Here is a 25589-nt window from a genome sequence, read left to right on the forward strand (position 1 = left end):
ACTTCAGTTTGTTTTATAATTATTATTTCGTTTGTTTTTGGAGTATCTTTTCAAATTGAGGTACCTTTTCAAAATAAGGTTTCAATAACTGAATAACTCGTTCCTTAGTTACGATTGGAATCGAAGCTTTGGTCCAAATTTTGTTGATCTCTTCATAAACATTAGCATATATATCTGAATTGGATGGATCTTTTCCATTATACTTCAATTTCAGGTCGTTCTTAATAAATAAAATAAATTTAATGACGTCACTTATAGTTGGTAGCTGCCGATCGTCAAGTTCTTTGTATGGTCCAAGTATGGCACAATTAGTCTCACTACGCCTTGAACTCATTATTTAAAAATCATAAAATCCACTTTTAACACTGTAACAATCGCATCTGTGCTTTTATAGCTTAAAAATTACTTTGGGTACAAGTCAAGTTAAGAAAGTCCTTGAAATAAGTTGAATCTCGAAGGAATTTGTAGGTTGAAACCTGCAAATTCGCAGTCGCTGGTAATGTGTCGTTACATGCAAATCGGATGTGTGTATGTATTACACCTAAATAGAACAAAAAGTAATATTTTTTTTTTATATTTAGTTCAGAAACCGAAAATAAAAGGTTAGCGAAATGTCACCAAAAAATGAAATTTTTCAAAACTTCGAAGATTTGTAGAGCCCTAAAGATATGGTTTTATTTTATTTCTAAAATTATTTTCGTAATCTACTATCGATTACACAAATTTTCAGAGGTCTTGCGCTACGAAAAACAAAAAAAATGTTTCGGGACACCCTAGTGTCGGTATGTCGTTCCAAATTTTCGCCGTGGAGTATTTGAAACTGCCTGTATATGCAGAGTGGAAACCTGCTGGTGCATGCTTTTTTAGTCCACATAGGACGTTCATGGACATAAAAAGGATTTTTGCTTTTTATTACTCCAAATAGAAATAGAAGAATTGGTTAGTTAGCGTCCGGCACGTACCAACTATAGGTCTCGAAAGACCTATCAGAGCTCAGTCAGCCATTTTCGGTTTGTATGGTATGGTTGTGTAATTCTTTCGTGCAAATTCTCTAAGATCCTAGAAAACTTTCTTATTAAAATAAAAAGACTTTATTCTTGAACACTACAACGATACATAAAAAACTTAAAATAAACGGCTGTGTTGAAGAACAGGCAACAGCCTCAGTAATTAGCCGGTTTTCAGGCTTCACCTTGTATATAATGTAAAGTACAAGTGAACTAAATTCGTCGCTGTAGACACCGCAGCATACTGTTTCTAATTAAGTATATAATAAAGAAACCACCTCACTCACCTCTATTATACACTATCATATATTGTATATTACAGAAATTCCAGTTAAAATTTTTATACCAAACTACAAATGGTATTATACGCAATATAAGTATAATTTTATTTATTATATTAACCTAGCAGAACCTACTTTACCTTCAACCAACAGCACGAAGTCTTCTGTTGTTTCAGCATCCATTCTTCATACATATATTTGAATGTATATAATGATTTGCATATTTTAACTGGCGGTGGAAGATCGTTCCAACATTTAGAAGCGGCAAAGCGCAAACTGCCTCTAAATAATTGTAGTCTGTGATAACTTTAAACTCGGATAGCGTATCGCACGAGTGTTGCCCTCAGTTCTATCATTCTAAACTAGTTTATTTGCCAAATATACGGTAGTCGGATTATTCCTCAAAGAATACACAAGTTTGCCGAGCTTCAGCATTCGCCTGTTCGTCAAGTTCAGAATATTAAAGGTGCGACCTTGGCGGAACAGTATAGCAAAACCTAATACATGAGTTTTGGACCCTTTGAATTTTCTTCGCTGCCCTTTTCTGTAAAGAGGGAGCATACATGACGTCACAATAATCGACAATTGACAAAACAAGAGCATCTGTCAGCCTACGTCTTACATCTGTACTCAAGTAGGGTCTTATTTTATAGTTGTCTAATTGCAGCGTAACATTTAGGAACTTTGGAATCCACATATTTGTCAAAGTTCAGAGAGCCATCAAACAAAATACAAATGAACACACAAATGTGCTGTTTTAGAGTGTAAAAATGATAAATATTAACCGTGGTTGTAATTCATGTCATGGGAAAGACTTATTTGAATAAATTTTCAATTTGCTTTTTAACGAAATAATTTTTTTGTTAAGAAACGAAAGTAAAGCTTATACCCCTGCAATATGGTCGCTTCTTGTTTGGAGAACTAAATTAATAGTTCATGGTTCAGAAATTAACCGCTAAATGGCAACACATTGATTGAAATTTCAATATAATATGCAAATGTCATAACTTGTAATAATAGGTATTGATGGTATTACATTTTCAACGATATGCCAACAGAGTAAAGTTTAAATTATATTATCAATACAGAATTTGTTACTTCTTTTTAAATTTCAAACTACCACCAATCAATATCAAGATTTTGTAGTGTGTCAATTTAAGACCGTGAGAAGTGAATTTTGGCAACACCGATTCTGATAGTAATTAACGCCTAAGGCACTTCTATTTTCTTTTCTTCCGTGTACATTTTCTACCTCACCTGTTTATTCTACGTGCAGTATAAAAGACACAATCCAAGGTCGAGCGCGATCCACCATTAAGGATTACTAACAAAAAATCCGCCATTTTTATTTAGGTATTTTTTTATTCATTATTGCAAGTGAGCTTATCCAAAACATCCACAAATTTAAATTAACACTGGTACAACATTGAGATAGAATAAAATGTTAAAATTACAAATACAATTTTACAAATTTAATGTCAACACTTTAACCTACTTAATAACTAATTTCCTACATGTAAAAAGTAGTTCTTCAAAAACGTGTTCGGCAAATAAGTCAACGTCATTGCGGTCAGCGAGCATATCGCCGATGAGCGTGAGCGCTCGCGCAAAGGAGCGCGTGCGCAGCGCTAACGACGTGCACGCCCGGCCGTGGCAGGAAGCGCGGCTGCCGGCGCGGCGTCACTATCCAGGGTCGTCCCTTCTAATGCGAGTGGGCAGTGGGCACTTGAATCCTGAATTTCTCCAGAATGTCAGAACTGTCGATTTTATTGTGTACGATTGATGGATAGTGTACTAAGAGCATCCATTTTCGGTTTGACGTCTGGGCGCCTACTTTGGGTTACTAGAGACCATAAAATATTCCTTTGTTTTCATCTCTCGCCTCTAATATTTTAACAACGACTTATAAACTTTCAGAGTGGTCATTTATATAAGATATTAAATTTGTTACAACATATTTGTAAACGCAGTAAATATGATAATAATCAAATTGAAGGTTCACTTCTTGAATAAAATTTTGCTGCCGTTCATATACGATATTTTGTGGTTATATGCTGATAGTCACACACAAACAAACAAATAAACAGCAAACACGCACACAGACACACACTCACACGCATATGTACAATCAATAACACATCAAGCGCGTATAACGTTTGTTAGAATATCGCCTCCAGAACAACATTGAATCCGTCAATATGTAGCTTGATGTAGCTGCCGTCTGTACAGAAAATTACGAGTAAATAAAACAAAAATGAACAAAAATGATGAATGACTCTTAGAGTATATTTCTTATCATCTATTTTAAGTTACTATTATACACTTAAGAAAACTTTTGTTTATTCCGTTATTGTTGTATCTTAATAAAAGCACAGCAATTAATTAATACGGGTTTATTGATAATTGAACAAGTCACTCTTACAATGGTCGAGCACACAGAGTTGCGGAGAGCAAGATAGAACGAGTGAGCTAGTGTTCTGAGATCTCACAGTTATGGTAGTTGTTTCGAACAGATTCAATACAGTGCGTAGAAATTATCAAACTGATTGAAACAAACCATAGAATTCAAGCCAACGACGACGTTGCGAAAACGGACCCTAATAGATTGTTTCAAAATAGGAATTTATAATGAAATCTTGAGAGATCAAAGGCTGGCATTTTAGAATTTATTTTTGCTTATAAATAAGTGCGTATTTGACTTCCATGGAAAGTGACTGGAAGTTTCCAAGAATTTGATTTTATTTAACTTTTACTTGGAATTTTTCTTAATGCGTCTTACTCTTAAGATTTATTCGTAAAACTGGTTTTACGTTACAGTTTTTTTAATGTTATACTTCAGGTCAAGAAGAAAGTTTTAGAGAGAATACAGTGTTTATTATACAATGACACAAAAAACCTTTGTGGCCTAATGGTTTTACAAACTATAATAGTTTGCTCAAATATTTGTTGTGCGTTGTACTTTACTTGCGCAGGGCAACGCACTATGGGAAATTTAGGTCAGTTATGGACCAAAAATCTGTAACTTTTTTGTTTTTGAGATACAACTTTCAATTTTTTACAATACATAGTGGGAATTACGACACTTTTAAACGCAAACACATTTTTATTTAACTACCCGTAATTGAGAGACTTTCTCTGGTATACTATCCAATTTTTTTTTAATGGAAATGCTATGTTACGGTAATTCTTTATTCATAAAATACATTAAATATTATACATTTTACTTAAAATTATATAAAAAAAAAATACGAGACAAGAATAAACGTGAAAGCGTGTTTGTTATTATTTCGGATACCTGTTTTAGATTCTAGCCTCTCTCTTCTATCATGGCCTATTATTACTGTAATATAATATCTTTTTCAGAATCAGTAATGAGTTGGTCCACTTTTAATAGACGTAGCGTCTCCTAGTCAAGTTCCTGTCGATTTTTAACACAAGGTTTTCGGTTACTGGTTATAAATGCATCAGAAGTACAAACTAACGTGTGAAATACATCTTCATTTGTTGTAGATCTAGAGCACTTTCTTGCAGGTGTAATCTAAATTTTTTGTAGTCTTTATTACGAGATTCTTGAGTGTCTTCTGAAAGTTGTCCGATAGGTAACACTGCAAAATAATTAATTATACCTTCTCCGTGAATTAATATCATCATCAATATCCTCGCCGTTGTGTGATCTAATAAATCCTGTAAGGACAACAGTTTATGCACATGTGTTTGTAATTTCAATAGCTGATGCAGGTGGGTAAAAGTTCTGTTTACTTTTTTGTACTTTGTAATAAGGTGGTAGTAAGAAACAGTTCCGTTCATCCATAATATTCTTCAAATATAAATATTGAGCACTGGTCAGATCCAATTTAATAAATACACTTAACGCTTCTTGATCGTTCAGCGTTTGGATGGTATTAGAGTCGTCCATCAATTTTAGCACCGATTTTTTTTACTCTGCATCTGCAGACCTCAATGCCTCCACGATTTTTACTTCATCACTTTCTCCCCTTGATCGCAGCCCTTGAATATATGCACCGTAGACTTGTTTAAATCCATATTCATTAAGTAGTGTAGTATTTTTGCGCTTCTTACTAGATTCTGAAGAATTTTCATAACACATGGTTTTCTTCATTTTCTAGTTGAAGTAGATGGAATGGAATCAATTGTCGTCGACAAAGTAACAGAAAACTCTTGATCCAACCAATCACTGTTAACCCTCAAAAAGGCTTCTTTCTTTCGTGATGCTTGGCTCCATCGACTGTTAAACTGTGTTAGCAATTTTTTTTTAAATCACTAATTATCAAACGTAAATTGTCCTCCGAAAGTTCATAACAATCTCGTAAAAATGTTTCTAGAGTCGATTCATTTCTTCCACCTTCAATGTAGGAAAGTATTAGTTCTCGTCTCAAACATTTGAAAGTACTAATTTTCTAAGGAGTTGGAAAAGTATATTCAGTAACAAACGACTGCTTGTTTTAATAAATTTATAAAATTAATGTGTCAGAACATTATATAGTAATAGTGTCGTGTGGATAATATTGATAAATATGATAAATGCAACCGCATCTATATTATCTTATCGCGTTGCATTGATAAGGTTATTTTTCTGCGGTAGGACATTTGTTACGATTTCTTTCATATCTTTAGATGAAATTTGGTGTGCGGATGTAATTCAAAATTTCATTGTATTATTAACTTGACTTAATAAATAAAGTAGAAATTAAAATTACAGTCACAGTCATGTTTCCCCCATTTTTTTATGATTATTCTTTTCATTCGACTGCGAATATCATAATCACAAATACTTTTTTCCATTTTTTGACCCTTGCATATCTGCGTACGACAACGCAAGAACGGTATCGCCGAACAATCAAAAAAACTGTGGTTTACATTGTATACACATGACCAATTTGGAAAATGAACTTTAAGTAGTTCTGTTTGGGGTATACCCCAGAGTGTATTCCTTTGCTCTGGTACTCATAGTCCAGGGAATTGTGTAGTTTAAGACCAACTTATTGTGGTAATTCTTAAAATTGTGTAACTTTTACTAAATCTAAACTATTTCGACCAGATCGCCAGGTCCCTTGCACCTGTCATCACATTTCTTTGCAAAGCTATAATAAAAACGGGCATCCAGGATTCGTAATTGCCAACCAAATATATCTTAACAAAATGGAATAGAATGGAGTGATCTCAAAGGTCGGCTACCCGAAAGGTAGGCAGTCCTAAACGGCAGCATGAAAAACCTGTACGTACGCAAATAAGCAGTATTAATCATTGCGATATAGGGTCCCTAGTGCAATTCATAATATCCCATCACGAGTTTAGAATTTAAATAAAATAAGACAAAAGTGTTTTCGGTTCTTGTAATAGTGAAGTTTAGTATTTACTTTTTAAACATTGTTCTTATAAACAAATCCTAATTTTATGATTATAAATACAAAAATCGAACATTTAAAAAAAATTCTTCGACCCGATGGGACTAGAACCTGTAACTACAAAAACTTGATTAGGTCCCCATTTCTGCTAAATATTATTATAAATCTGAGCCTAAATGTCTTCGTTTAGACAGGAATTCCATTAGGTACTGCCAATACCAAGTAACGGGACGAATAAGTCGTGCGCCCTATGGTAAGCGACACGCCTGTCCATAATAGTCGCTGTGCCACCCAGAGCTTTAAATCGCAAAGACTGCGACATAAGTTGACAAGTCCTATATGAACGCAATATATCTTACTTTTCTGCTTGGTGGCAGAAATAGAGAAAGTGGCAGTACTTCTCTGGCCGAACAAGGAACTCGACTGCTAGTGAAGCAATTTTGGTATTTCCCACTCTATTATCATGTAAATTAGAGTATACTTTAGAAGACTTGAGCCTGCTAATACCGTACCGTGACCATGTAGCACATATTCTAAATATACCGTGCCCATGGTTCACAAATGATGTTATTTTTTGTAACGAAATTGAGCCATCTAATACCGCCCAGTGGCGGTGCGACACATTTTACGTTACCAAGGTAACATCGGCGGTTCGACAGATTGATTTAGACGTGAAAATATTGACATGCTGCGTACAGGTGAATCATTAGATTGCACTTATCCCAAATAAAAAGGTGGCTCGTTTACAATGGTCTACTAGCTAGCTTCTCGATACTGCTGCCTTACAAGTTTCTGGTTATTTAGGGAAATAACAAGAGTGAATTATTTGACTAGGATAAAAAATTCTCAAAATATTAATAAAGAAAACTTCTAAATTTCAAGCTCTTTACAGGTACCAAGGTCACGACTACCTGCCATTATTTATTTATAACAATTATTTCATCAGACGTGACCACAGAAGTCCTGTAAGAACAGAAAGTTTTGCTGTTTTTCCCACACCACCGAATGTAATAGCCCCCTATTGTTAGAGATATTATCTTTATTACAATAAATACAGAATATTTTTGGAATATATGGAGTCTTACCCACAGGTCAGTTGTTGGCGCTGTACTCTTTCAGCTTTCTAATTTGTGATTTCGGCGCATACGAGAGTTGATATTTAAAAGTAATTTATGGTACATTTGCTTGATGGGTTGTCAGGGATGGGTGGCCCTTATTTCGTCTCTATTTTTGTATACTCGATGCTTGAAGTCAACCCGTAACCGTGGAGCGTGTAACCGTTCCAAAATATAGAGAAAATAAAAATCAATAATATCGTGGTAAGAAACCTGTAATTAGAGATAATTATTTAGTGAATAACCGCGAAAGTCTTAAAATTTAAACTTCAAATTAAATAAAAATGTTAGCCGTGAACCCGAATCATTATTCAATTGTTTTATTTTAAATATGCACTTTTGTTTAAAAATAAAGACTATTAAAAAAGGAAATTTAAGTAACCAATATTCAACAAATTTATTTAAGTTTTCACATTTTCACACATTATTTGAATTTTATACCGGGATTTAAAGGTATATAAATATATTTTATTCAATAATACATATTTATACAGAATTAAGTCCCGATAATAAATATCAACAACAATGTATTTAAAATATGTGGGAAGCGGTTATGCGCAATAAAAAATAATCGTTCAAATACTTTTAAATTTATTTTGACACAGCACAGACGCAAGCGCCACCAATTATTTTAAATCTAACCTCTAATCACGGCACGGCAAAATGAGTTATATGTTGTCTCTTTCATACGTCGCGCTCACATCATTCGTCATCCCCTTCACTCGTCCTTAACGTTCCTTCCCACAAATATGTTATAAAACGTATATTAAGCGCAGACCACAGCTTATCTCACGTAGTTGCATCGAAAGCTAGGCTAAGAAAATACGTAGTAAGTAGAAACGTGCTACACTATGGATACGTGCGGGGGGTGAAGGGCGGCAGAAGGGCGATTTTTTTTTACATAGCTTAGCGGGATCGATGGGTTAGTTTACGAATAGTTAGGTCGGTTAGCTTCGTTCGAGTTGTGAACCGAAGTATGAATAGATGTCCCGGCTATGTGAACTACGCTAAGTTACCTTAGCTTCGATCGCGATATGACCTGCGCTTAATTAAAGGTTTTCTGGCATTTAGCAGGTACAGCCTGATACCTTTATACATTAGTTTTGATTATAACGACCCTCCCCACCTACCCTGAGGGTATACGAGAAGGGAACTATAACCTGTGCACGAACAGGAATCTTATAAGTTCATGTTCTGACCCCAGATCAGCCAGTGTACAGAGTTGTCACAGACCTCAGTCACTTGACTTCATCCGGTTCTTCGAGAGGCTTGTGCCTCGGGTGAGCCGCTCCAGGTGCAGGTACAGTATCCTCCCTATTTTCCAGATAGGAACCGGAGCTGTAGGTACGGTCAATTCCCGTTGCGCATTGCACAACTAGCGGTTGCCACCGTTAAGCTGTCGACTCTGAGTCCACTACCAAATCTCCTCATTGGTGGCGGAGCTGTAAGGCACGCTCACTTCCCGACGCCGAATGAACGGCGTCTCTCCGGTTCCCAGATTCCTACGCGGCCGGAGGGACCGGAAAATGTCTAGCTCATCCTCTACTAGCTCTTCGGGCTAGTGCTGGAGATGCCAAGTGGCAGTGTCCTGCGACAATGTTTAGACATAGCCACCGATTTAAAAGGCAACTCACGTGTCCCGCACGTCTCGTCGCCTCAGGCCCTGAACTAGATCGTTACTAAGGGTCGTATTCCAGAACTCTACTCAATACTCAAGTCAGGACTTGAGTATTACAGTGAGCACTGAAAATCATACTCAAGTCCTTGCCATTAGGGTAGTATTTCCAGTGCTTGAAATCATACTCAAGTCTGCTCAAATCCTGACTTGAGCATTGAGTACAGTTCTGGAATACGACACTAAGACGCGCTAGCTGCGCGCAGGACGAACGCCCCGGTCACACCTTACCGGGGCAGACGAACGTGATCGTCCCTGCAGCTAACCACAAACCCCGGCAAGTCCATATCCATACCCAAGTCCGGGTCCGCCAGAGACGCCCTTGAAGACGTATAACTGGCGGAATACTTAACCCGGACGCCCGCCGTACCGTAAGGATGCTTATGAAGTTACAGGCAATGGCAGGGCCCCTCAGCTGTTTGTGCTTTAAAGCTCTGAATGGCACTGCAAGTGTTATGGACAGATATATCGCTTACCACCAGGCCCAAAATTTGTCCGTCTCGCCACTTGATATCATAAAAAAATATCACCTTTGAGGAGAATAAAAAACTCATCCCCTTTTGGATTACCTATAGACGGGCAGGAGGAAAAGTTCAGTAAACTGTAAATATCAAAGGATACGATGAAATATAAGCGCATAAACAATGCCAATAAATAGCCCAGTGCAATACAGCAGTAATAATAGGTGCAGTACTCATTGATCACATCTGATATTGCCTTATGGCATGCAAGATAGCGATTACATTGATGTGCCGTGTAGAATAACCTCAGGTTTGAACTACATGACCTACGTCTCTGGGATTAACCTAATAACAATGGTGCTAAACGTTGGTTACAAACAATATAATAGACAATATCCAAGTGATCGAAACTGAGGGAATTAAATTAGCTAAAGAAATAATATTACGGACATTCCCTTCCACAAAGCCCGACTTCTCGGAACAAATTGCGTTTAAATATGCGTATTATTTGTTGAAAGTTGAGTACATTGGCGGTAAATTATTATTTCCTATTAAGTATTTGCTACAAGTTATTGTTTGACATTGCATTGGATATCTACTTGTTATGTTTGAGTCGTTGTACATATTGTAATTTAATAAAGGAATATTAGAATATTATATTGGTACAAAATTAAATAAAAAAATTCTTAGTTTTTGTCGACTGCCAATGTGGCAGTGAAAAGTTACAAATGAAACTATTTTTTCAGATCAAAATCGCGTGTATTCGTATTTTTTCAAATAAACTTTATGGGCGTTGCACAAGTCGCATGGTCACGATAGACATCCATGAGAAGTTAAAAGAATAAAAAAAATATCTACACCATAATCATAAACCCTCTATGATGTGTTCAAAAACCGCAAATTACAACCAACATAAAGACAAACTGTTTTGTTAGAACAAATTTCTTATCTGTGAAAATGTTATTATTGCTTCATAATAACCTCAAGACCTATGGGCCAAAGTAGTGGCAGACCGAGAAAGCGATGGCGTGATGAACTGGACGCCTACGACAAGGCTTGGGTCCAGTTAGCTCAAGATCGGGATGCGTAGAGGGATCAAGAGGAGGCCTTTGCCCAGCAGTGGAATACATCAGGCTAATTGTAATTGTATTAATTGTATTGTAATTGTAATAACATCAAATTCGATTTTATTATTACATTCAAATTTCGAACATCTCTGAAAAACAAAACAATTTGATTCGACCTCAATTCTAATATCGGTCGAGATGAAGTTTTATTCGAAATGAAATGACAATAGCAAACAATTTTCACTTTTTTTTAATTTATATTTTTTTGAGACATAATTTTTTTGCACCATTTTACAAATAATCAATGCCGCAATGCCGGTCGTAACATTTTTTTCCTGTTTAGTTCCTGAACACGTCAAAGAGAACTTATAATATGTGTATAGATAAAGTAATATACGTAACTATATATAATTAGGCATTGAAACACTGTGCTATAAATTCAAATAGTATAAGGAAAATTTGGGCTACGACTAGGCTTCCCGCGGTCCTTGGGTACACGGGCCGCGTCACGCGAATTCAGCGCCTATGCGCCGCCCGTGGGAAGAGTTCCGCCTGTGTCAGCGTGGGCTCGCATGTATGGACCCGTGGCGCCAGCATGCCCATACAAATTAGCCGTGGGTAGCTGTCTTCTGAGCGTAATCATCATCATTAACCCATCGCAGTTCACTGCTGTATATAGGCCTCTCTCAATGCGCGCCATTTCTTCTTTCCTCGTCTTGTCGCAGCAATCTGTTGCCAGCAGCCTTGCGCAAATGGTCATTCCATCTGGTCCAGAGAGCGTCCTCCACTACGTTTGCAGAGTCGTGATCTCCACTCAAGAACTCGCTTCCACAATAGGTTATCGGTTTTTCAACAGATATGGCTACACCACTGCCCCTTCAGCTTGCTTATTCTGCCAGCTATGTCGACGACTTTGGTTCTCTCGTCTCGGCTCCGTATGTACTCACTCATTGTTTTCAAAGAAATGTGTCTTATAAATGAGCAGTAGAGTTTAATCAACGTGATTATTTCAAGTGTAATTTTCTAGTCTATAAAATAAAAAAAGGTGTTTGGGGCCTTTGTACAGAATCCACTTGGGTTCATTACGTTTGTTTTGCATTGAAAGGGCATGAAAACCTGTGTTATTACAGGCAAAGGAAATGTTTTGTACTAAGACTGGCAAGCGATCGATGTTAAGGGGTACTTTCTTAGAATCGTAAATTCGGAAGTATTTGATAAAAGGTGTCAAATGTTTGTACATAATAATATTGATGCGAAAGAGTATGATAATAATAATAATCATGCGCCAGATAATAACACCATCTACTTGGTTTCAAGTGAGGATTCCATATATAAGAACACCCACAATAGAATCTATTTAGAAGTATTCATTTTGGGAATTGGTCCTATCACTGAGACCGTCAGATATATAAAATGAAGAAAGGGAGAATCAACATGGTAATTATTGCTTTTAATTTTATTATGGCATTAGTCTTAAAGACAGAATACCGACCAGTGTAGTAAGAGGAAGTTGTGATATGAACGATGATGTAATGACCAGGATAGAGATGCTGCGATGGTTTGGTCATGAAGAAAGAATGAATGTTGGTAGATTCGGTCAGAATCCATGGAGCGAATATGGATAGAGGTGCGGGGAGAGGTAAATCTCGGCATATATATCTCGATCAGATTGGAGCTGTCCTTAAAAATGGCCGCGAAGTTCTACGAGCTTTGCGTCGGAGATTAAATATGGTTCTATTACTTCAGTAATTTTTGTGGGCGTGCGCACAAAACCTTCATGAAAGTGTTATTGCAATCAGAATGATAATAATGGAACGCTTGTGGGACAAACACCTTCCAGCGGTCGCGCGCGGTCTCAGAGACCGCAACGATCTTATTTTAGTCGTTTTACAAAAACTATAAACAATAAACGGTTGCGCGACCGTGATATCCTCGAGGGGCGAGGTACTTGCCCTTAGTAGCCCCGTGACATTCGTCGCAAGCGCACATGTGTCTTTATTTGTGTTTGCGGTCTCACATGTTCCAGAAAAATTCATGGAATGAAATTGAAATCTGGGTGAGTATTTCATGTTATTTGTACTATATTACTTACAAAATTACATTATTTTATGTTATATATATCAAATTATTTATCATTTCACTATTTGTTTTAGACACAACATGAGTTACGAAGAATCAGAAGGGCTTGCAGAGGAGGCGGAAATAGAAGATGAAGATTTTGATGACGTCAAGCCATTGCTACTGATAATGAGTAGGTTATCGTAGTACCTGCTCCTAAAAAAAGTTAGAAGTTTTCCTTTTTTATTTTATAAGAATTGAGATAGTGCGTAGAACATCATGAAAAAAACATTCAAAAGTAATTGTGATTTTAGAGTTCCTACAATATTGTACAATTGATGACAATATTGATTGATCTCGATAATAGTCTATTATAGTGTGCTTATGAACGATTAAGATAAAAAAATTCATCTTGTTTTGTTATTTTGTTGATTTTTAACGTTGTTTGTGTCATATGACTAAAATTTAATAAAAGACTTTTTTTATCATGTGCTACACAACGTCATGAAACTATTCATTTGTCTTCTCAAACTGAACTCGTAAAGTTGCGGTCTCACAGACCGCACGCGACTGCTTATGTTCTGTGCAAGGGTGCGATCACTGGAAGGTTAAAAAAAATTATAGAGACACAGTTCAATGTGTGTATAACCCTTCAGGTTACTTTTGTATTTGACAGTTGCATGTTGTGCGAATCTTTGATGTGAAATTTTAATGCTTGTGTACATTGACTTAGAAATAAATGGACGACGGGTCTAATACAAAAACTACGAAAAAAATGTCCCAAGTCAACCTATTTTAACGTAGTGACATGTAAAGGAATATGAAAAAGCTAAAAAGTTGAATTTAAATTGTAATGTCATCGCAGTACTGTCTAATTTTGCTTGCTTCGCTGTCAGTCGAACAAACGAAGACTAAAGCGTGAATGACGCTCTGTATATGATTTTAACGCCCTATAAGTTCGGACACTTTTTAGCGCGGATCCGACGTCCATATAATTGTAAGTCAATGCTTGTGTAGTACATTTGTATTGAATACTCACAATTTGCTTTTTGTTTATATCAAATAAATCATTCGTATTAGTTAATAGTCAAGGCTTTACTTAGTTACAGAACCCCCTAACGCACTTTATATAGCATTACACCACAGGTCATCAACCTACGAGTAAAATAATAAACGCATAATGATTTGAACCGTCGAAATACATCAATTCAATTCATTCCATAAATTAAATTGCTTTAATCAAAGCATGCAATATCATAGCCGTAATTGTTGCTTCGTGTCACGAAGCTTTGATCTTTGAATATTGTGTTGTAATTTACACGTTAAGCTGTTACTTGGCCTGTTGCCGAAGATATATGAGTTCACTACCTGGAATATTATTCCATATTGTTATATGGTATTATATTGTGGTTGGAAATTTGTAATGTCACGATTTAGAGTATTTAGTTACACGTGATACAAACGCGCGACTGCATCGATACAAACGCGCGATTGTTTTTTTTTTTATAATACCAAGTCATGTGACGAACAAGTCGTGTGCCTGATGCCTCTCAATGCTTTAAATCGCAAAGATCTGAGGGGCACTGCCACTGCGCCCGTCACCCTGAGACATAAGTTGACAAGTTCCATGTGCTTGTAATAATGACATTACTGCTTTAAGACTTTCGTGGTTATTCACTAAATGATTATCACTAGTATCGTTTCTTACCACGGTATGACTTCTTTTTATTTTCCCGATATTTCGGAACGGTTGCACGCTCCATGGTCACGGGTTGTCTGGACGGCGGCAGATGACAGCTTTAAGAGCAGACATATCTGTCTACCCTCTTGCACTGTCGACGACTACCTTCATCGCGATTCGCGATAATCATTTGAATGTTATTAGTCATAGAAACACCAATATGACAATGTAAACACTTTAATTAAAATTAAAAACAACTCCAAAAATACAATGGAGTCGCCATCTGTAAGCCTATTCGTTGAGTCCAATAAATTCAATGAGCTCATGAACGATATTTGTTATTTTTTTCCGGATTTCATCGCGTATATTTGTTTTTTCAAACAAAACTATTCATTTCCTATGTGTAACAATTGCGAAAACTCGATAGTTTTGCTGTAAGCAGTTAAAAAGTTGGATATTGTGCAGAATAGTAATAGTAAGTAATCCTAGCGGGTTTACATAACAATTTGTTAAGGGACAATAATATGATCGCTACTAATATAAACCAGAATATGAAACACAACGAATTCAAAGTACTGTTTCAAAACAACGGTAATAAAACCATTTTTGCCGGATTAAAATCGCGTGTATTTGTGTTTTTCGAACAAACCAACGTTTCGGACCCTTGACTGAGTCAACTGTGACCATAGGACCTGTAAAAGGCCGGTAACGTTGGCGTGTTTGAAAAAACAAATATACGCGATTTACATCCGGAAAAATAGTTTCATTACCTATGAGTAACAATAGCAAAAACCTAAGAACTCGATAAAAACAACGATATCTAACAAAAATTAAAGTTACCATCTCTTATATATAATTCCTTTCTATTGCAAAATTCATATAACAAAGAAAAATCTCAGTCGGCTAGTTAACGTTTCATCGTTTGTAACACTTTTCAGATTTGTGGGTAGAGTTTCGAAAACTCGGAGCCCGAGTAATATACAATAACATATTTATGAACGCATTTTGTATTGTATGTTGACTCTGGTGTGACTTGGGAGAAATTTGTGTCCAGTGAGTCAACTTAGCTGAGCTTATCTTTCAAAATTGTAAAAGATGTTATAAGGAATCAATTACTTACCCAAAATTCCTAGTCGGTAATTGATGGTGACAACGACAAGGCCAGCGTGAGAGGCGAGTACTGCCCCATCGTATGGGTTCCCTGAACTCCATTCGTAACTCTCTCCGTGCACGAAGACTAAGACCGGGTATCTCGCCACTGCATCTCGAACTCCTGCTGTAAAAGGTAACAAGTATTGGTAGGTTACATTTAACATCCTAATATTACTATAGAATTAATTACAATATGCCACACCAATGATGAGGGTTTCGCGAAAGCATAAACTGAGAAAAGTTAGAAGTATCCAGATATGGCCCACTAAATTATCGAAATGTGGGATGGGGCCTCCACATTGAAATAATCCCGATCGTTTTGTCCGCAACGGGATAGTTCCAGCCAACTTTGCTAACGACTTGAAGCAGTCAGTTGTCTGTGGCGTGTTGCTTCCAGGCCGGTTCTTGAGTATGACTCTGACCGCGGCTGTATGACCGTATTGTTACCAGGAAATACCGCGGAAGATATCTTATATCAAATAAAGACTAATAATGTTAAATTTCGTAACTTTCGTGAGCTTAGTACGTTATGCCTCCAGCCTTTCAGACGAGTCTTAAATATAAACACTTCAACTGTTGTTGCAAAGATATTAGGTTATTGAATGAAAGCATTAAGATATTGAAATATACTGGAGGTAACATCGTCAATTAGTGCAACAAATTAAATATAGAGCAACGTACAGACATGTTCATTTTTTGTGATAGAATATCTTCAAGACAAAATAATTCCTATAAAACTGTATTCCTGGAAAACAGAAAAGTCATCGAAATAAGAAACAAAGTAACTGAAACGGGTATTGTAACTATACTAAAACTGATATTAGGCTTTATTAGAAAAGTAATATGTTAGCTGGAGGTCTATCGATTTGGTAAAAGAGTACTGTCGATATATTATTTTTACGATCGCCTGGGAACCAATAATGAACGCTAAAATGAGGGCACAAGGGCTGTTAATAAATTTGCTGCAGAATTTGAACGGTCATGTGAATATGGTAATTGAGGCGAAACAACGTTGCAATAATAGCACGAGGTTAGATAATGTTTACTTATTGGATTTGAAACAAATGGAAAAATAAGCTCACACAACACCTATATTGCTTTTTAAGTGATTAAATGTCATACAATACCAAATACTAATTATGAATACAGGAAAAAACAAAAATAAAATAAAGGATAACAAAATTCAAGACATAAAAAGTACCAAAGAGCCGATTAAAAATAAAATATAATAATGAAATACTGAAAAAAAAAGAATACGGAATATCTTGGCAGACATCAAAAGGAAAGTTAAAAGGAAACCGATACATTTCTTGATACTGCTCCCTTTGGGTCGATCATTAACGTCAGTACAGATGGTTTTAATTTCCAAGAAGTAAATTCAAAGCTTCAAACAATATAATGGACACAAAAGGCGTTTTGTCGTATAAAAATATAAGGAAAATACAGAGGTATTTGAAATTTTGAAATCATCACTTGACATTGACAGAAAAATGTGACTACTTTCTCTAATTGTGGAACAAAAACCGATTAATTGTATTAAATAATTTGTGTGCTTTTTGGCAGACTAGTCAAATATTTGAAAGGAAAAAAGAAATTACAAGGCGCCATTTTATGGGAAAAATAAAACCGTCTTTAGACTTATCTCTATTATCAGTATAAAATAGCGCCATCTAACATACGAGGCGTGGACCACGATACTAAGATTTATTTGCCGGTATGTAAAATGACATTTGCAGAGTTGCCAGTGTTCGTGAAATTTTGAATAGTCATGTAGTTATCGACGACGGTTTTATCGATAGATTGTGAAAAAAAAAATTACAATTTTGCTAAAAATATCTGAATTGTGAGTGTTACGAAGTTCTAACTGCCTTCTTCATTTTAATTTTTACAATTGGCCTACTAGTATCGAAATTAATTTTCATTCATATACATCTTTAAAGAAACAGACGGATTTGATTATCTATATTGAATTAAAATGATAAACTTTAAAATATGTCTCTTGTTTGTAAGTTTAATAGAGACAGTTCTAAATGCAGTGTCTGTATGTGGGAACTGACAAAAATTGAGATTTCAAATGACCTGTGCACCGCAGTTGGACGAATAATGGGGCGATGATATTTCAATACTACAAATTCCGCCAGATGTCGTTAACTGTGATGATAGAGCATATTATTATTAACATTTATTTCCACCCAAAGTAAAGTCAAGACAGTGAAAGTACACAGGGATAATCGTAAGCAACCATTATGTCGCATTTAGAGCAACTTCGATGTTCCACAACGTACCAGCATCTTAAATGAATTAGGCTATCTGGCCACCCTAAGTTAGAGGCACTCGAGAAGGGCCTTTCATAAACAGGCCCGGAACACTCTGGGCTATCTCTTTGCAAATCTGCCGGTAATGAGGGTTACGAGAGAGACGGATATACGTCGTCGCCGCTGCTTTAAAGTAGGTTTTAATAGGTTTGACAAAAGCGTTGGGATTTCTATCCGAAAAAAAATTTTTTTTGATCTTTGTGTATATACTTGACTACAAATTGTGAGTGATGATAATAAAAAATGTTAATCTATTATTCATTTATTTAAATTTAACTTTTATTAGGTTTTAAACTAGTCTTTTTAAAATGTTGGGTACCTGTAATCGAAACATATAATATAATTAAGTTTATAAATGTAAACTGAATTATTTAAATTTAAGGCAGCCCTGATCAATTTTGATGAAAAATGAATAATAATAATAAATCATATAATTCGACCAACATGTATCATAACATTACGAGTACAAAGATTTAATACAATTAAACTCATAAATTAAATAATGGTTTTTCTAATGGAATTTGTTTCTAAATACTCCAATATGACATAACTTGTGGTTGAATCCACAATCGGAAATATTTTCAATTGTTTTTTATTTATTTCTAACGTAACGGAATTTGCATTCGTATACGTGTCCGCAATCCATTTCGCATCACTAGCAAGAAGTGGGTCAGGATCGTTGGGAGAAATTCATGGGTGCCTGGGAAATTCATATCGCCTTGGAATGTTTTTGCCTTCCTCCTTAAGAAAGGATGTCTTCTTCTAGCTAACGCGCTATTCCTTTACTTTTTAGTAGGCTGTCGCGAGCGTGTTTGCAATTTGGATTCGGTTTCGAGGTATTCCTTGTCTTATACACGAACTTCTTACATTATTAGCATTACTTCATCTAAATTTCATTCTGATTTTAAATCTTTGTAATTGGAACGCAGAATTAACATTTGGTACGACATATTTATTTCAATATTTTTAATGGAACATGGAAATGTAAAAGTGTTGCAATAAATTCTTTTGTCGACAAAATCGTCGAACTTATTTTTCACTGTTGAAACTTTATGAACCCAGATAAAATATTTCTTGCAATATGACACACTTCCTTACCTAATTCTGCAAAATAGTTTGATTTGCATATTGCATTCGTGGCGTGTGCCCGAAACCGAAACGAAATTGTATTTTGGTAAGCATTCCGTGAGAGTCTGGTTGGAACCCGGTACCGCGGTTACCGCAGGTGTCGCGTGGTAGTTCATTTCAATTTTAAATATTTTTTATTTGTATATCTATTTAAAGTTGCGGTCTCATTATTTTTACTTAGTACGATTATAATCAACTTCTTTATTAATAATGTTTCCAAAATCAGCAACATTTCTGCTTTTTATTATTTTAGGTTATGTTCTTGGCTATATTGATTTTCAATAGATGATTCTCTTCTACTGAGTTATTCGACTAGGTACGTAACATTTGTGGAATGTGATAATCAGTTTACGATAAATTGCAATAAGGCACATTTTTGTCAAAGTCCATCACTAACCAATATTCATTTGCACCGTCCATATATTATCAGTTGAATAACCCATGGGATCAACTTCCAATGCCTTGTAATAATTATACAGTAAATTCAATAAATTATGGGATGAATATTAATTTACTGCCTTTGTTATTAGAAGTTTTGTTATTGCGATCACCGATATTTTTAATGTAAAGTTTGGTTTAACTATTTCTCTATTACACTTAAGTGTATCCCCAGTATTTTTTCTTTCATCTTTTTATATGACGTTTATCTGACTTTTCCTTTGATTTGGGCAAAGTAACTTATTCTCGGTCGTCTTCGTTTACGTTGGTCCACGCTTGTATTCTTACGGGAGTTCACTAAATATGCAGTTGACTAAAATATGTAATGGTTTTTTATCATATTACATCACATTATATCATTACCTACATTTATATCATTTTTTATCATGTATCATTAAAAAACTACTTATTTCAAAACGTTCTATGTTAACGTCTGATTATCAGCTTTTGTTAAAGTTTTTATTTCTTTTTGATATTTGTAATTATTATCTGTGCAATTGCTAGTTAAAATAGCGTTGCATCTTTTCTTCCTTCTTCTTACACTCATTTATTTATTTAATTGCATCATCATAATAGCACAGAGAAATGAGTCTCGTACAAACATAAAACATGTTAGAGTGTTGCAATTTCTAATTATAATTAATCTTATTGACTACTCTAATGTTGATCAAGTTAAACTCTTACTTTTCTTTTGATTTAGTCAAAATGACTTGTACTGTTCCGGACTATACTCCATTATAAATATAGATAATCCTCATTCAAGCTTCAATCAGGTTTTTTAATCGTCGAAATAGTAATATCATATAAGATGACCCGTCATACCAAAAAGGGATCCTTTAGGCTTCAACATCGACCACTCTGTATCTAGCCTTAACTATACTCCTTACACCATAACTAATTTAATATTAATTGAAATTTTATTTTAGTCACGTTTTATTGAATTTAGAAACTCTTGCCCTTTTATTAAATATCGTATTTCGAAACTTTTGAAAGGTTTCTTTTAATTTTATGAAATTTTATTTATAGATTTTATTATAGATTTTACTCTTTTTATTTATAACATTTTTACTACCATATTAATCACATTCGGGTGGTAATTATTATTTATTGATGAATATTATACAAGTTCAATGAGTTCAGACTGCTTATAAACAAAAGTAACTAGTATTTTTAGCTGTAAATTTTTGGCGATGCAAAAAAAACATACCAACGTAACTTTTTCAGTATTATTTACATTTAACTTTGGTGCAAATTCATTGTTCGTATTTAGTGTGTTCTTACTTATATAGATATTGGCAAAATGACCTTCTTCTTTTCTTTCGTCTTAAAAATAATCTACAGAACCTCTCTCCGCGACACTATCTGTTAAACGTGATGGATCGCGTTCCGAGCGTAAATCAAGTATGGATCTATAAATCTAAAGGCTTTGCTATCGGCGCCTGTCAACTGCTCTGTTGTGGTCGGATTATCTTATAGCCTCTAAAATATGAAATCCCTTTATGTTTATGGATGTGATGAAAATTTGTTTGTCCGCCACGGTCAATAAATGTGTCCGCGTGGTTTAATTTTCATTTGTTACTCAATGCTGCTATGTTATTAAACATCACCAAAAAAGCACCGAAAGTATTTTTTTTATATAAGTTCTCCTTATCATGGTATTTTCAATATTTAATATTATATGGATTTGATTAATATTGTCAGGCAAGTTAAAGGTAAAGAAACTGAAAAGTTAAAAAAATTGATCCAAGAAAACGATACGATCAAAAAGGAATAAAAAAATTGTGCAAGAAAATTCGATGATCATCTAAAAGGACATAAAATAAGGCTTTCAATAACAAAGTAACTTTGAAATAGATTTTGAATTAAAGTCGGCAGATGAAAAATTAAGGTCATAAATGAAAATGATGAAGTTTTCGAGTAAACTTTATAATATTTTTACAACTTCCAAAGAATCTACTTTTTATAATTTAATTAACTTCTTTTGTATCTGCAAAATGAACGAAGTGGTTTTATACACAATGGAAGGAACTACATAATATGGTTCTCGTATAACTTGGTTTAGTTCTTAAAGTCAAGATGTAAATACGTACTTCCCTGGAACTCCCAAATTCTTACGTACAACAAACAGACATACGGTTTTGACCCAAATTTTTCGATCTACAAAAAGGTTAATAATCCAAATAGCGTCACAGTTAAACATTTAACTGAAATAACACCGTATTCTCATTCCGCAGTCTTGTTTAAATCAGCATGAAGCAAAATTTATGCGCTACAATCGAAATTGCACACATATATCTGATGTAGGCATATACTGAAACTGGGGCAGTGGGTATCAACATTTCAGTGCCAAATATTGGAATACCAAATTCTGGCTTTGGAACGGTGAAATACTAGTTCTAGGGCAAAATTTATGTAAATATGTTGATACCTGTAAGGTACACAAATACATACACTGTGTAGAAAGCTTGCATGTCGATATTTGGACCCTTCTAAAATGAGTGAAGTCCCTGACAATGGACTTTAAATTTTATTTTTATGCAGCAGTACATAGTACAGTCACAGTACGTTTACTTTTATACAGTAGTAGTGTTCGGAATATCACTGTATGACATCGTAAATTTGTGCCCTGTTGGCCGATTTAGGAGTAACATTTCTATCAAAATTTGACAATTTATATAAATCTAGCTGCTTGCTATATTATTATTTGCTTGTGGAACTTCAAAACTATTTATTCTAATCGATGTTTTGCATTACCTACATGTTTTGTGACTGCGTTCCTCACTTTTTACAAAGGCAAACAAAATGTGATAAAGACAATAACTGAGCACTGGAACTAAATACTTTTCTTTTATTCTGAACGACTATGCATAAACCACGTCTGTATATTTCGGTATGACGAAATTCTTGCCAAACAAAGAAAACCCCCTAAAAACGTCATATTAAAAGCGACGACGAAAAACGTGGATGTGTAAGCTTGGTGACGTTGGCGGACTTGTTTTTTTGCTTCAGCTTTTGTCACGAACGTGTGTAGAGACGTAATACTCTATCTCGTGTGCTTTTTTTGGTGTTTGGTTTGAGACATTAGCGAAACTGCTATAAAGTTCCATGATCTGCATAAAAGAGTTTGACAAACAATACAGCTATTTGAATTCTCAGCTCATCGGTATGTAATATATTTTTGAATTTGGCCATTTTCCCCTTTTAAAAGAGTACACTACTTGACTATTATGAAAAGATACGTGTGTTAGTGTGGGAGTACTTCAAGCTTGAATAAAATTAGGCGAGTTTATTTCTTCATTTTGTATTATACCAAAAATTGTATTCGTGGTTTTCGAAAAAAAATAATTAAATATTTCATTAAAACATTCACTGCAAGTGTCTATGGTCAAGTCTACAACTTTTATTGGAACAACCTCCGGGTAGAATTCACAAAAGTGTTTAAATAGTACGTATAGCTAGCTATATATATATATATCTCTATATTTATCAATCTCTTTCTATTTTGGTACTAAATAAATCATCTTTCTATCACTTGTACTATACTATAATCCTCAGGAAGGATTTCGGGAGTCTGTCTCCAGAATAGCCCTCTGGCTTTTAATAACCGCAAATGACGCGACGCCTCTCCCGAATTTTTCGTTTACATAAGTACCCTTCAAATAAAAGCTTTGCCATTTGCATCGCCGATTCTGGGAATAGCTTATTTGAGTGTGGTATCGGTTGTCTGAGTGAGTTTTAAATGGTCGCAAATTTGGGGACATATTTTTGAAATAGTACTTAGTAAGTATCTACTTACAATTAAATTCTTGTTTCTTATACAACATTAATAGTCCAAATTGTTGTTCGTGACGTTGACTGATCTTGATGGAGGAGAACTTAATACAAGCTAACAGGTATCAAATATAAATTCAGCTTAAAATATAATCTTTTAAATTCAGAATGAAACTCATTTCATAATATGAACCGCATATGATTTTAAAATTAGCGTAAGCAATTTCCAACACTGAAAACGATTCACTTAGAGATATTAAAATTATAAATTAAAACACTTTGATCCTTTTTCCGTCCGGATAAATTTTCATTCTCATTTCCCTTTGTTTATGTTAAAGGTAACGAAAAGGTAAAAACGCCCAGTTACATCATTAATGATTTCCCTTGCCCTAAATTTGCCTTAACTTTTTTTAATAAAACGCAATCATTTATTTTTAATTTCGCCTCTTCCCATTCATATTCTTTCGTCCGGGTCCCAACGGTGAAATGAATGTGATTTTTCTCACCAAGGACAAAAACTGTTTCTGAATTAGCCTGGTGGACAGGGTTGGCAAATTGTTATTATATAATAACGAGGATAACTGGATTTATTTAGACAAAGTTATCAACGTTATTGCATTTAGAGGTAAAAAAAAGGCAAACGAGGTATATCTATAACTATTCATTTATAGAGCAGTGACGCTGTTAGATGCATAGTTAGATATTGCACTAAGACAAAGTTACAGATAAGTTCAAAAAACTTAACACCAAGCAAAAAAACCCGTAGGTAACGGAAACAGAAGTGGACATAACTGTTTTATGTAATTGTTAAAAGCTTTATGACACGAAAATACACAACGTTCATATAATTAATATTGAATTGAAAATTTTTAAATAATTTGACATTTTAACATGACACTTTTCAACTTCAAATTTTTCTTTCTAAGTTCCAACCCTGCGGGCCGGACAAAGGCCCTTTCCGACAAAAATTATAAATCAACTTTTTTGAGGTCCCCTCTGTTAAAACTGCGACTTTTTGCTTTGAGCCGTGTTTCAAGTATGTTCTTGTCTCGTATTTGTTCAAATCTGGTTGAATTTCCGGCCTGATATTTGAATTTAAAATTGTAGCAACCTTCATTTATTCTGCATAGGGAAACCAGTGAATTTAATGCAATTATCTTTTTAAAAACGCTACTAAACTCTTGGTCAAATCAGTGGAACTTACAACATCGTACAAGAAAGTAACGTTAAAGGCTTTGGAATAGATAACTCTTACATTAGCCACGAAGTTAATATTGTAAAGTAATATAAAAAGTTTGAATAGTTACCTTGAGCAGGCGCGTAGATGTTCAAATACAAACAATCTTCCGACTGATTTGTCAAGAACGGCAGTATTCGCTTCAAGTATTCCAAACGTCCTTTGGATATTCGTTTCAATACTGCTGTTTCATTCCTTATATCTGGAAGCACTTGAGGACAGACTGGGCTGAATTCTTCAGCTATCTTCACACCTGACCACTGGGCACCGGAGACGGGAGGCATAAAGCGTAAACTACCCATAGGAGGCGACGCGTAAGGGACCCCGCGAAACACCTCAACGGGTTCAAGATACCTTGACTCAGGCGTTACTATAAAACCTCTTATATCACCATATTTAGTTCTAACTACGCGACTACTTATGAACGGTGGCGCGGATTTTTCATCCATCGTCGTATCGCCTCTGACCATCCTCGACGTCAGTACAGGAAGCGTGATAAAGTACGTAAATGTCAGAATGAACATTTTTCCGCTTCCAACGCCACCGTTCAAGATACTGTGAAGTGCCCGGTGCTATAAGTCGACCATTTTGGGAGGATCGATTTCTCCGTCGGACCATTTACTGGGTTATCTGCAACAATAAATAGCCGGATATTAGTAACGTTTCCGGAGAAGAAATTGGAGGTAGTTAACGTTAATAATCCTATGGCTATCTTGATTACGTCCAATGTTTCTGAAGCATAAATACATTATCTGAGTTGTGAGCTTGTACGTGAACCATACTTTTGTAAATCTATATGCAAACGAAGAACAAACATTACTTTATATTTAATTATTT

At 35.1% G+C, this 25589-nt stretch overlaps 1 protein-coding gene across 1 annotated transcript in view; it reads right to left on the reverse strand.

Moving 5' to 3' along the window:
* Positions 1-25276, reverse strand: part of LOC113240200 (neuroligin-4, Y-linked) — a 132026-nt gene extending 106750 nt beyond the window's left edge. Inside the window, exons 1-2 of the mRNA XM_026477448.1 lie at positions 24823-25276; positions 15832-15987 (exon numbers count right to left, since the gene is read on the reverse strand). Of these exons, the coding sequence (XP_026333233.1) occupies positions 15832-15987; positions 24823-25276 (610 nt within the window). The remainder of the gene's footprint in view (positions 1-15831; positions 15988-24822) is intronic.
* Positions 25277-25589: the final 313 nt, after the last annotated feature.

Source organism: Hyposmocoma kahamanoa, unplaced genomic scaffold, assembly GCF_003589595.1.
Source record: "Hyposmocoma kahamanoa isolate Upper Pololo Valley unplaced genomic scaffold, ASM358959v1 122, whole genome shotgun sequence".
Classification (NCBI taxonomy): Eukaryota; Metazoa; Arthropoda; class Insecta; order Lepidoptera; family Cosmopterigidae; genus Hyposmocoma; species Hyposmocoma kahamanoa.